Genomic DNA, 14,099 nt, shown 5'->3' with positions numbered 1-14,099 from the left:
GAAGGCTATGTTCAGATTGTGAAAAGGTTAATAACAAATTAGTTATATTAATATAGTTTAATTAAAGAATATTCAGATCTAAAGAAGCAAAGATAAAAATTTTGCAATTTTGGAAATCTAACAATAAAATAAAATAAAAATAAAGGAATTAAAAATTTTCGAAAGAATATTGCTGTGAAGTGAATTACATCAAATACTTAATTTTTATAAAAATGTAACCAGAAATATAAGTTAATGAAAATATTACGCAGTGTGAATTTTTAAAGCATCTTCAGAATGTTTATTATAAAATAGCAACGAATATATTTTATCTAAGAATCTGTGATAAGAAATTTCTACCAGTGCAACTCATGATTATTTTTTTTTGTAACGGAGCATTTTTTATGTAAATTAAAAGGAGATATTTCTTTAAAATTAAGAAAACAAATATCGATCACTGAAGGAATGAGTTTGTTCTATTCTTTTAATGCAAATCTCTAACTCTTTCAAATCGAAAAAAGTTTATTCATTTTCGGTAAACTTCTGTTTTTAAGTGTGCACATTTTTATGAAAATAATTAATTATAGTGTATATGGCAAATTCATTTTAAAAATATAAATTTGTTTTTTTTTCTTACAGGGCATGTTTGCCGCTGGACGACTCTTATCCATAGCTTTGGCAACTAGACTTTCACCTTCATTCATGTTATTTTGTAATATAGTAAGTAAGCGAAGACAATTTATTACAAATTACTTGGTGCAAACAAAATGAATTGAAATTAGCTTTCCAATAATATAGAATTTATATTGAAACTTTAACCAGCATGTTTTACAAGTAATATATTTGTTCGAGCAGTGTGAATTATATATGATTCATATGAAATTTTGTGTGTATCATACATGATTCGCATGAAATATTTTGTTTCTTTTATTCGTAGCGCAGCTATGATTCACATAGGCCACATAAATATATAATAACTGTCAAATATTAATATACCGAACAAAATAAGTTAGTTGCCTTATATTAATGAAACAATTATTTTTTAATGGTTGCTTATCGCTACGTGCTGTTTTATTACTTGACGAATCGCTTAATTTGAGCTCATATCCACCGTGGTATCCTTCTCACAAGGACCCACATTTCTTTAAAAAATGCTTGGAATTATATTTGAATAAAAATTTCTAATATAGAACACTTTTATATTATATTAGTTTGCTTTCAAATTACTATTAATAAAATGCAATTGCAAATAAAAAACAAGAACCGATACGACACGTTTCTAATCGCAAACATTTCGTGCTGTTCGCCTGTTTGTTTGATGTAAGAGGCCGCTTGAAGTACGCTTCCTACACATTCAAAAACAATTTTTACAACAATTTTTTTTGTTGTCAAAAATGCTCTTGTTAGCATTTTTATGATTTTGCAAGTGTAATTGGACAATTATTTATCCTATTCTAACATATCTAAGCATTCTTTTGTATTGTGGAGATTAATATGTTATAATTTTTTTAATTGAAATAAAGCACTTTCCGTAAATAACCAAAATATATTAAATATTAAAATTTACTTAATGCTCAATTTTGTTTTATAATGACATTTTGATAAGGACTTTTGAAAAGATAATCATGAAGGATTAAAAATATATAGTTTTTTTTTTATCTAATAGAACTCAACCCCCCCCCCTCCTAGAGCTATAACCCATAAAAATTCTGTAGATACTATTAAAGAGGACGACGACTACTTACATTGAAAGGGAGAACGGGGTTCTAAATAATGATTCGTCATTTCTATAATGTTCTCAAGAGACGTCTTTTCGGAAATTCTTTGTTGGAAAGCAGATTAATGTTTGCATTAAAAACAAGGGAAATGGAATGAACAAAATTAAAAAGGTTTTGTGCAGTAATCGTGAGTTTAATGTCATAATTTCATGTTGAAGCATGCTTGTCAACGGGGGTTATTCTCCGGGTTATTTTATGTTTAAAGCTGGTGATCTATTTGTATATATAACTGTAAGAATTTTTTTTAAATACTAAAGGAGTTACTTATTTCTAACGGAATAGCCCAGGATTATTGGATATTAGCCGCCTTTGGCGATAAATTTGGTTGGTTAAAATATTAGTTATTCTGGCAATTAAACTCTTAATAATATATTTATTTAAACTTTCATCTTATTATTTGAATGGCTTGACGAAATAAAACCGAAAATGAAAATCCTATTACGAAAATGATGTTAAAAAAACAATATTTTTAATAGTTATTTAAAACTCTGACAGAGACTAGCTATTGAATGGCTTGATCGAACAATAAATTAGCTTGAATTCCAACATAACATTACAAGTATTGTAAAAAATTATGTGAAATTAAATTAAAGAAATATTAAAGTTATTGAAAAATTGTACGGAAATTGTGTCATTAAAAAGATGAGTTTTTGTTTTTTAAGTTTAAAATAATGCTAACGTTATTTTTACAATTTATTTTCAGAAGATGCAGCTGAAAAAAAATCAAATGCTTTCTTAATTTTTAATCGATCTTTATTTGATTTAATTTTTGGAATTTGAAATATTGACGGGGAGCTTTTTCTTACCTTGAAAAACATGCGTACAAAATTCATTCGGACATAAACTGTATATATTTATAAAAGATATAGAAACAAATAAACATGTGTAGATATACATAATATTTATTTATGTTTAGAGTTAATTGTTTATAAAAGGGATTTCTCTAAAATATTAAGTCATATCCGTGTTCAAATGGCTGAAATAAAGATTTTTTTCTTTGAAAATACAACAATAAGTATTACTGAGGAGAGGGTTCGATTTTCCTTTCTTATTAATTAAGAAGATACAGGATGTAACTTTTTATCAGTTACCTTACTATCCCTTAATTCATTAGTTGATTTCAAAAGTTAAATTTTTAAAGTCATCTACATCCATGCAAACAGATGAAGAAATCGGTTTTTTTAAAAAATATATTGTTTATTTTCAAATACGGAAACACATGGCTTTGCCATTCAGATTTGATTTCTTCAAAACAGGAGTGAAATAAAAGCTAATAGTAGAAATGTTTTTTATCTAACAGTATATTGAAGCATTGCATAAATTTTGAATTAAAACAGATTAGGATGATTCAAAAAAAGAAATTGAATATCAGAATTGTAAAAGAAAATCTAAATGTACCTAAAAGTGAACACCGGAAAAGCACTTTTCTTATTCATTGTTTATAACTTCTTTGCGAAATAAAAAGCTGTCCGAAAAAACAGGTATCTGAAACGATCTGTGTGCATGAAAAATGTTGAATTCAATTCCTTCTAAAGTATTGTTTTATGAAATATGCTCGTCTTAGTATTATTTTAGTGCTAAAATCTATAATTCACAAGGATATATTTTCTCCCGAAACAGATTGGTTGTACATTTGGCTTACTACTGATGTTGGCTTTAAGGTATAACCACATAATGTTGATTATTGGGACATGTTTATTGGGAATCTTCATGAGTAGTGTATTTCCTACAACGTTGTCACTTACAGAGCAATATATACACGTCACACGTAAGTATCCAGCTTCGTATTGTATATAAATTTTATTTTAGATGCCTATTTTCATTAAGATACAGAAAAATATGTATTTTCGAATGAAATTAAAGTATTTTTAAAGTTGTGATTAGAATTAGTCTAAATGTTACAAAATAGATTTTTTGTTGGTGTCTTTAGAAAACCGAAACATTATAAGAAAATTAGAGGACATGAAATTTTTGCCTTCTGTTTATGATAATTAAAAAATTGGACAAATAATTTTGTTTTTTGGAGTTTTAGGGCGTCATTATATTACAAAAAGACAATTCCTTATTATACAAATAAAAAGTGTGGGAATTTTTCTAACCAATTTGCTAAATTAAATTTCAAACGCACGTTAATTCGTCAAATCATAATGAAATGCAATAAAAAATTAAAGGCAATGAAATAGTTTGCGATAATGCAGTTATTATCTTGGCAAAGGAAGAATTCTTCGAGATAATAGTAACAACAGATTATCAAGATTTACTTAAGATTGCTTTTGATTAACGAAGAAACGAACGAAATGCAATGAAAGATTCAATAGCAATTTCGAGAAATTAATTAAAATATGACTATTTAATCTGATTTTATCAACTGTAGATGTAACAGTGCAAATAAATTTGGTTTCAGCGAAACGAAACATAAAATGACTATATTGTTAGCTTTTAACAATAAAACCTCCAATATAAAACAACAAAATCTGAAAGAACTATTCTTCATTCCATAAGCACTTACTATATTCTCTTTTTCAAACTTCTCTTTCAGTAGGCGTGTCCAACCGGGGAGTTTGAAAAGAGGTAGAAAGAAAAATAAATATATAGCGGAGATTCCTATACGACCCACCTTCGGTCAACGCCCTTGGTTCGTTGCTTGTACGTCCCTACCATTACTTAGTGGATTGCAACTGTAAGGTTAAAGATTTATTCTCAGTAAAACGATTCCTATTAACAAAGTGCCCTAACATCGAATACAAAGATAACAGTGACTATGGCAAAATATTGATTTCGCCTCTCTTTGTTCTATTTGATTTTAAAAAGAAATAAATACATAAATATTCACCAATGTGGTACCTTTATAAATCGCCATACGGGGAATTTATATCCTCTTTCTTTCTTGTCATTTATTGTATTATAAATAAATTTGTTTCTAATTCATGAATTTTTCTATCAGCTTCCACTACAAGTGTTCTAGTGTTTGGAGCAGCATTAGGGGAGATGTCAATGCCAGTTATTGTTGGTCATGTAAGTACACCAAAACTTTAAAATAATTTCATCAGTTTATTTTAAATGTTACATTAATGAATTTTTTTGAACTATCATATCAGTAAAATAGAAACTGATCGAATATTCAGATAAATATTAGGTATACAGCATAGTTTCTAGCCTTTTGTACCTCGTCCTGGACTCTACCTTAGAATAAACCAATGCATATATATTTTTTCCTATTTATTTTTTAAAAATGTTTTCATTTATTTATATTTTTCTCTTTTCTGAAAAAATTATTCTTTATTTTCTTTTATTTTTTTTTTCTATTTATTTTTTCTGTTTTTTATGTTTAAATTGCCTATCTTTGGTAAATTTTATTATTTACTAATTATGTTTCAATGATACTATTACTGTGGAATATTATGTAGACTCTTCTGCTTCTGCTATTTAGATATTATCTATGTTTTCTTTTTATGCCTGCTCCACTACAAGTGTTTATTTGTTGTTCCATCTTTTTTTATTTTCTTTGGGTGTCTTTAGCTTCTTTTGCATTTAGTACACATGCGTATGTAAGATTTTTTTTTGAAGGGCTAGTCCTTTAAAAGCTATTTAAATACCATTTTTTAATTTTAATTATGAGCATTTTACAGGTGTAACGCCATTTTTGACACACACCTAATCGTTATCAGAATACCGCATAGCTCCACTATTATATTTTTATGACTGAATTTAAGAAACTGTATTTTAGAAATGAAATATATTTGTAAACCATATCGAAAACGGTTTCAGTTCATTTATTCAATTGAATGTTCGATTATTTAAGTTTCAGGGACCAACATAATAATGAAACAAAATCTTGCTCTTGTTACACGACTGTTTTAGTTGGAACAAATATTATGTTTGAATGATGATATTGTTTTACCAATTCTTGATATTTTTAGAATTTATTTTATTGTAAACTGTTTTTTTTTTGGGGGGGGGTGACTTTAATTGGACCAGGTATCTAAAATTGGAAAGTGAAACAAAATGGAATCTATTCTAGTCTTATCTCGGAGATATAAGTTGTAAACAGGGCATTCTTACAAGATGGTTCAAAATTGGATTTAATATATATTTACTTTCTTGTATCCGAAGCATACAAAAAGAAAATTCTGTAGTCTTCAGGAAATTAAATTTTGAGATTTAGATGAATCTTTACTTTTCACACATTCCCGTCTCAAAAAAACAGATTTTTAAAACTATGATTTTTGTCATTTTGTGCGCATAGTAACAAAAAAAAAAAAAAAAAAAAAAAAAGCCTCTTATATAATTTAGTATATTATCTCTTTTAGAAATTATTTCGAAATTGTACATTTATATTATTTTTTGAATGAAATTCATCCCCAAAAAATTTGTTTTCCTCCCTATGCTTATTTGTCACAAAAACTTTAAAATGCAAAGAAATAGAAGAATTGAATATGTAATATAGACACATCCTTTAAATTCTAAGTTCATTTTAAATTTTGATTCTAATGGAATAAAAAGAAGACATCCAAAACGCATATTTGCTTTTCTTTTACATACTACGAAGCATGCCCTATTAGCACAAACTCATTTTCCCGATGTTTTATGACATTCAGAACATTGAGCAACTCTCTGGATTTTTAATTAATAATTCCTGGTATTTTTGTGAAAATACTAAGAATATCTTGTATTATATTGCGCTAGCAAAAGAAAAAAAAATCACGACGAAAAAAACTCCTTCTAAATTTATAGTTTCTTACAAGCAAAATTGTCCAAAATTATTTTCAGTTGGGTTTTGCACTTTTTAAGGACATATCTTGCTTTTCAAAACATTTTGATTTCAATTGTGATGATCATGAATAAATATTGTTTCAAAAATTTGAAATTTTCTGTATTTTATAAATTTTAATGGCTTCATTGTTTTCAGGAATTCGGTCGAGCCGGACCAACAAGTTTTCTTGTGATAGGAATGATCTTATGTTTCATCTCTATAATTGCGTACATGACACTGTGGTTAGTTGGACTAACACTTCTAAAACCAGACAGTAAGTTTGTGGAGAAAAATATTAGTTTTGACAAATTCTTACCTTTTAAAAGTCGATTTACAAAAAAGCCAGTTTTTCTGTTTTTTTAAAAATCGTATTTAATAACCTTTTGTCTTTTACGTTTCAGTTAATTTTTTTCAAATAAGGAAAAATAAAAATTTACTATATGTATTTTTTTAAACACAGCTTGTATTAAGTTTTTTCTGACAACACAAAGTGAATCTATTTTCCTATTGTAACGGTAAATAAAAACATCGCTAAATTAACAATGAATTGAACATTAAATTTGAATTAGAAAAGTGAAAATAATAAAGAGAAAACATATTCATATGCCATGTCAGACGAATTTTTTAAAACAAAAGTGTATTTTAGCTTTCTAACATTTTTTAATTATATTTATTTAATACAATCTTGTAGATTAGCAGATATCTTAGTCAAGTTTAAGGGTTGCTATTCTGTCTCAGCTAGGAATTAAATAATATGAGAATTTTACGCAAATAAAATTGTGGCAGAAGCTTATCTAAAAGAAAAGAAAATATAAAATTACAATATTTTAAATAATAACAGTACAATTATTGCAATATCCAAGTTAATCGGCATATAGCAATGATTTGAAGATCGTTAATGAATTGAAAATGTTAGTAAACTCTATTAGTAAAAGGCAAATCCTTAACATACTTTAACCAAATATTTAACGCTTATTCATTCTCGCATTTAAAACAAAAATTTTAATTTAGTCTTAAGTTGTTAAAACCAGCCGGCTTTGCCGATGAGCTTGCTCGCCGATATCAGTGGTTGCTAAAGTTTTTAATTAAACATTTTATGTAATTTGCTCTTAATAGCTTGTTCAGCAAAATATTTTTAAACATTAAACTTTGACAGATATACAGTTTTTACTATATCAGAAGCTTTTCACAATTTGGTTAAGTGTGCTATGCATTTTCACAATTTTCTGCCATCTCGCCTAAAAATTGAGCTTGAAATTTAATCTCTTCTGTTTCAATTTATACTAATACAGTAACTTTCTTGCTGAAGCTTAACATATTCAATAAAAAATACGAGCATAAAAAGTAGAATCATTGCCATTTCTATTATTATTCAGTCAATATTAACTTTGAATTACATTGCATTGCGTTTACTTTTTTTTTCCCTCTACTTTTATAAGGCAATTCTTTTCCTCTGGTATACAGAGAATATTACGTTAAATCGTTTTTACTATGGAGGGTATTTTCTTTAATTCGTGTTCTGTCACGACTTGCTTTCATATTGTTTATCTAATTAGAAAATTCGATACAATCGGATAGCAGATATGAATCACAAGAGAGTCACGCGACAGTCAACGTTTTTTATGGTTATAATGATTGCCCTACGAAATTGCTTGTTATGAATAATAACCAATGAATTTTTGAAATATAATAATTATGGAAAATGACATTATTGTTTCGTTGGCAGTGTTGGCAAAGTAAAGTTTCAAGTTAATTTTTAACATTTTTAACACAGCATAAGTTATATAGTGGAATCGTGGTTAAGGATCTTATTATCTTTAATTGGTTTAAAATATTTCATTCATATTTATATACAATAATCAATAATATAGACGAAAATAGTTATAGTTATAAATAGATGAAAATAGTTAAAATATTGTTTTTTTTCTTGCTTGTGTCTGCAATAGAATATTATGAAACTATCGATCAGCACAATTTCAAAAGAAACTGATGTTGATTTGTTTAAAAACCCATAAAAAATATTAAGAAAGTAACTGTAAATTGTTCACTGACAAAACGAATACAATTTTTCATGGCACAGAGATAAAATGAAAAACCAAAATAATAATAAACTTATTTTGCTTTTAAAATATCTTTAAACAAATTATATATGTGTAAAACATATTTTATCAGTTGTATAGCCTAATAGCAGAAACTTTTGAAATTAAAAAAAAAATTGATTTATTCCATCAGGGAAGGCTCAAGAAACGATTATAAGACTCGTATCCATCTACATCGCAATACAAGAGCAGAAGAGATAGAAACTTTGCTCTTTACTGGTTTTGTAATGAGATTTTTATAGGGATTTTTTTAACACATGTAGATTTAGGAAAGAGAAATTTAGGTATCTTTAAAAGAATGTTGCAAGCATTAGGGATTTTTATGCCATCGCTCAGAACATGAGAACCTGCTGAATTCATCAGTTTTTTTAAAGCGCATATTAAAAATAATAAAAAAGTGGTAATTGGATCAGAAAATAAGACATTTAGAATGAAGTTAATATGGATTTAGTCAGGATAAAAATTAGGGATTTAATTAAGACTTTAATTAGATTTAAAAATATCATTACATATATAATAAAAAATTTAAGCAGTGATTTCAATTAGAAAAATTTTGAAAATTCATATATTATACAATTTTTTAAAGGTATCTTATAAACTACATGAATAAACTTTAAATGTATACAGTAATTACCTGCGTATTATTCGCGGATTATCTGTTAAAAAAATTATGAAGATCGAGTCTAATATGCCGCCATGGATAATCCTGATTATCTGCTTTTTAAACAAATCGCTATCAGTTTCTTTTGAAATTGTGCTGACAGATATGTTTGTCTTTAATCGCAGACACAAGCAAGAAAAGGAAAAAAAAAAAAAAAAAAAAAAAAAATCCTTAACTATTTTTAACAATTTCATAGACGGATTATTTGTTGATTTTTTTTTCTTTTTTTTTTTTTTGTCAGGGCAAAAAATAGCAGCAAAGTATAGCTGATTATACGCTGCCGTAGATAATATACAGGAAATAACGGTAAATCAATATGGCTTAATCCACGACGACTGGTTTACCCAATGAATGCGATGTAAGGCAAAGCAGGTCACCAGGGAGAGAAATTAAATCGATATAAAGAAAGACGAGAGAAATTAAATGAAATGAAACATAGTCATAAACAAACCTATAATGCTTATTGGCATTATGACTATGTCGGAAAAGTACTTAATATTTCGTTCTTTATTCCTACATCAACAACATTAATATTAGAACATTCTACATCTGAACCTAATTTTCCAGAATAAACTAACCTTGTCAGAGATCACGTTTGTAATGTCCATGTATTTGTACTTCATCATAGGTAACTGGTTCTGCAAACAACCATGTACTGAACCAACCAAAGCAGAAGAGAAAAGAAAAAATTAAGCATTATTTTTCTGTTTAAGGTTTTCTTAACCAGAAATCACAAAAGTAAGCATTTGAAAAGTTCCACTTTATCTCGAACAAATTTTCGAATTGGAGTATAAGGAAAAGGATTAAGTTTATTAAATTACTGAAATTTTCCACCGAAATTCATTTTTTTAAATAATTAGTTCGTTTAAATTAAAGGCTAAAATATTTTGATTTTATTAGTCATTATTCAGAAGGGGACCGAATTTTAAAAAATTCAAATTGGAAAGTTTATTTTGAAATTTAAAACATTCTACATCGGTAAACAAGCAAAAAAATTTGCATTTATAGAAAAAGTTGAATAAAATATCTATTTTATCAGGTATAGAATTATTTTTACAAAATGAAGTTAATTCACGATCTTGTAATAACGTCAAAAGTGAGATCTACCGCCGTTTGGAGGAAATGGTCATTACACCACGGAACAGCTAAAGACAACGTGACACTACATGATGACGTCATGTAGAATGATTCGTGAAAATTCATTCTAAAATTTTATAAGAGTCGTTATATGAATTACTACTAACGCAAAATGGGCGAATAAATTTCAAGGTCAGAAAAGGGCAGTCATTGTTCTATCAATATTGAAGTAAATAAATATTCTCATCATCGATTAATATTGAGATTTTTCAATTAAATAAGAATAAATTAATAGATTTTTTAGGTGAATTATGGATATTAAGTATTTCGATGAAAACGTTTTCTGTGTTCCCATCGATAGCCAAGAGATATCACTTAGTCTAAAGAATGCTATACTGAAAACAAGAAAGCAGATTCCAATAGAAACATTATTTTAGTTGAATTATGAATTAATACAAAACAGTGATGTGCACACAAAATAATACACATAAAAAAACAAGTAGATTTTTTTTTGATAATATAATTTAATAACATTCAAAAGTAAAATCAATTAGGTTAATTTTAGTTAAATTAAAACTATATATAAAGTTTGCTAAGCACATTCGTTTTTTAACGAAGATTTTGAAAATGTAACAATAATTTTTTCCCTTTCTAGCCACACCGGGCATAATGGTCTTCTTCGCCAAATATATGCCAAAAACTGTACAGAAAATGGAAGGCGAAAACACAAGTCTGGTCAGTCAAAATGTACAGTATTATTCTCGCATGAACACAAGCGCTGCTCAAAGCCCTGAAGATCAAGAAGGGACAATCAATTTTGTGAAAAAAGAATGTGAATCTTCTCACTGATGAGGCTGACCAATCAAGAAGTGTTTTAAACTCAGGTCTTGATCTGCAAGTACCTTTTAAATTAATGTTTCAAGAAATCGTGTTAATTTATAAACAGAAAAGAAATATTTACTTATGTATATGTACAGACCATCCAACAATAAAATCTGCTCTGTAAATATTTGATTTTGATAGCAAGACATTAAATTCCATGAACTTGATATATATATATGTAATGATATTTTAATTCTAATTTCAATTTAATTAATTTTCAAGATTTTATCTTAATCTAGCCCATAGTAACTTCATTCTAAAATATTCTCTTATTTCGTGATCCAATTCCACTTTCTGTTTAATTAATTCTTCTGTAAAACTAATGCGGCATCAGTACTACGTCTCAAATGAAAGGGATCCCTTAGGTGGCCTTGAAAAGGTGTCAAAGGTCACCACGTGTATTGAATTGGTGCATGGCCAGAAATCCTATGTTATATAAGACTAGTGATCATTTGTTCATCCCTTTTTGCCTTCTGCTTTTATGCCGAGCTGCGCCTTCTTGTAAATAATCATGTTTACCTCCCGAGAGAGAATAAAACGGAATTAAAAATACCAAGTCTCTTCACTGCTTCGAACCTGCATTCTACTTAAACCAAAAATATGTTACATATTATTTAGCCGACATGATTCAAAATCTATTACATATATTTATTAATATAAATTAGAGAGACTGTAATATATGTTAAATCGTGTTACCTTCGTGTACCTTCGAAGGACATACCTTCGTGTTTATCAATATGGATATGTTTACTGATGAAATATATTCACTAAATAACGAGATTTTTTACTGTTAGATCAAAATTAATAATTTCGCATAAAGAAATGCCGACTATAAATCGATGCTTCATTATAGAAAAAACTCGCAAATATTTTTTTCTCTCGATTCAACGAATGTTTTGCTGTTGTTCCATAAAATTCACGAGAGAGCGTTCTGTAAGATATTTATTTTATATTACATTCAGATATTTTATTCACAAAAGGGGCGAATTATTAATATGATAAGATTTTTTACTTTTGCGTATACTTAATATAGAGAATGTATAGTAATCTTCAAAAATTTGGAACTCGAGATTTTGGCTAATCTCCACGCTTTGACATCGATGCCATTTTTTGGAAAATGACAGTTGAAATTTAGTATGCGTTCTTTACACCAAATTGACATGATCTCAATAAAATAAAATTTGTAGTTGAGAAATTTCTTTTGTACAATATATATATATATATATAATATAAGCATTATTTTATGTGAAGCAGGATGCAGTTTTGAAGACAGTGAAAAGACTTTCGATTTCGTGACGTCGTTTTATTTCATTTTGGAGAAGCAGGCATATATACAAGCGATGAGCACACACAACACAGAACGGTACAGAGAGGAATGAGGAAAAAGCTCTTGGACATTTTATCCCTGGTCTTATATAAATTTGAGAAATTGATAGGGAAAACGTAGTGCTAATATATAATGAGATTTTGATAGGGATTTTCGCTACACGCGTCGACGAGGTAAGGGAAAACACAGGGATCTTTAAAAAAGAATGTGCTTACTGGACATTTTTCTATCCCTTCTCGAGGAGCTTGGAAATGTGAGGTTTTTAGCCAATTCAGCAATTTTACAAAGCTACTCTTGAATTAAGTAGAGAAAGTGGAATTGGATCACGAAATAAGAATATTTTTAGAATAAAGTTATTATGGGCTAAATTAAGATAAAATCTTGGAAATTAATTAAATTGAAATTAGAATTAAAATATCATTACATATATATTTCCTTTGTCAATGAAATAAACTAAGTATTACATTATTATAAAAGAACGAGAAAAATGAGTGAAATGGTTATCCTGTTCATGCTTTGCAATTCACTCAACAGGAGTGTCTTTCCCAAACTTTCTCGCATATTCTTTTAAAAAAGTATTATCCTCCCTACTCCCACATTAAACAGGATCTTGGTCAAGGCTGTGAACATCAAGAGCGTTCAGATATTTATTTTCAGAGATTCGCACATTAGTTTTGTGCTTCGTTATATAGTAAAGAAAACCGGAATCTACTAGCGTACATTCTTTAGCGATTAATCGTTGGGATGCGGTTAATATCAAATGTAGATTTTAAACGCATTTTTTTTCTCCGACCGACTGAAACTAACACTTGACATAGAGCCACAATTGCAATAAAATGATCATATATCAAATTTCATTTAAGTCATTCAGTTATTTTGTTTACATTCATGTAAAAGTACAGACTGACAGATGGTCAACCATTTGACAGATATGATTCAAACTTTAATATGCATAGTCTTTAGATGCTGAAACTGAAATAAATTTCCTTAACTTATGTTGTCATGTTTATGAATCATCGCTTTTACGTAATGCTTTACAGACTGATGAATCCTTGATGAATTTGATAACACTTTTGATGCTAAATATGAGCATCAAATTTTATCTATGTAGCTCTGTTCGTTTTGCAGTATTCGGAGAGACACACTTCCAATGGATGAACTCCGACCAATATTTGATAGAATAAATTTATGAAAATACCATATACCAAATTTCATCCGGTTAGCTTAAAACATTTCCGATTTATCGTGTTCATAGATAAATAGACATATTTTTTTGATACAGGGAAGTCTGAATCGTGAAGATTCGTCAAAACCTCGAATTCGAATTTTTGATGATTACAATACTTTCTCAACGAATATATCCTGTATAAAAGTAAAACCAAACAAAATATGCGAAAAAGAATTATTATCGCAAATAAAATTAGGTTTAATTTAGTTATATTAACGTCCAGTGTAAAGGAACATGACAGCTATAATGGAATGGACCTCATATATTTGAGCTGTAGTCAGATGATTAAGAGGTTATTGAAACAAGACCTTCTCT

At 28.1% G+C, this 14,099-nt stretch overlaps 1 protein-coding gene across 2 annotated transcripts in view; it reads left to right on the top strand.

The window, feature by feature from the left end:
- Positions 1 to 11,356, top strand: part of LOC129981749 (major facilitator superfamily domain-containing protein 4A-like) — a 37,482-nt gene extending 26,126 nt beyond the window's left edge. Inside the window, exons 7-12 of one of the 2 annotated variants that reach the window (XM_056092732.1) lie at positions 619 to 699; positions 3,378 to 3,525; positions 4,702 to 4,772; positions 6,667 to 6,784; positions 9,899 to 10,008; positions 11,003 to 11,138. In XM_056092732.1, coding sequence (XP_055948707.1) covers positions 619 to 699; positions 3,378 to 3,525; positions 4,702 to 4,772; positions 6,667 to 6,784; positions 9,899 to 9,963 — 483 coding nt within the window. In that variant the 3' untranslated portion in view covers positions 9,964 to 10,008; positions 11,003 to 11,138. Of the gene's footprint in view, positions 1 to 618; positions 700 to 3,377; positions 3,526 to 4,701; positions 4,773 to 6,666; positions 6,785 to 9,898; positions 10,009 to 11,002 lie in introns of both variants that reach the window. The other variant, XM_056092731.1, reaches the window with a different exon arrangement.
- The last annotated feature ends 2,743 nt before the right edge of the window (positions 11,357 to 14,099 follow it).

The sequence above is a fragment of the Argiope bruennichi genome, chromosome 8 (assembly GCF_947563725.1).
Source record: "Argiope bruennichi chromosome 8, qqArgBrue1.1, whole genome shotgun sequence".
Lineage (NCBI taxonomy): Eukaryota > Metazoa > Arthropoda > Arachnida > Araneae > Araneidae > Argiope > Argiope bruennichi.
The sequence above is the reverse complement of the archived record's forward strand: the minus strand, read 5'-3'. Positions and strand labels throughout refer to the sequence as shown.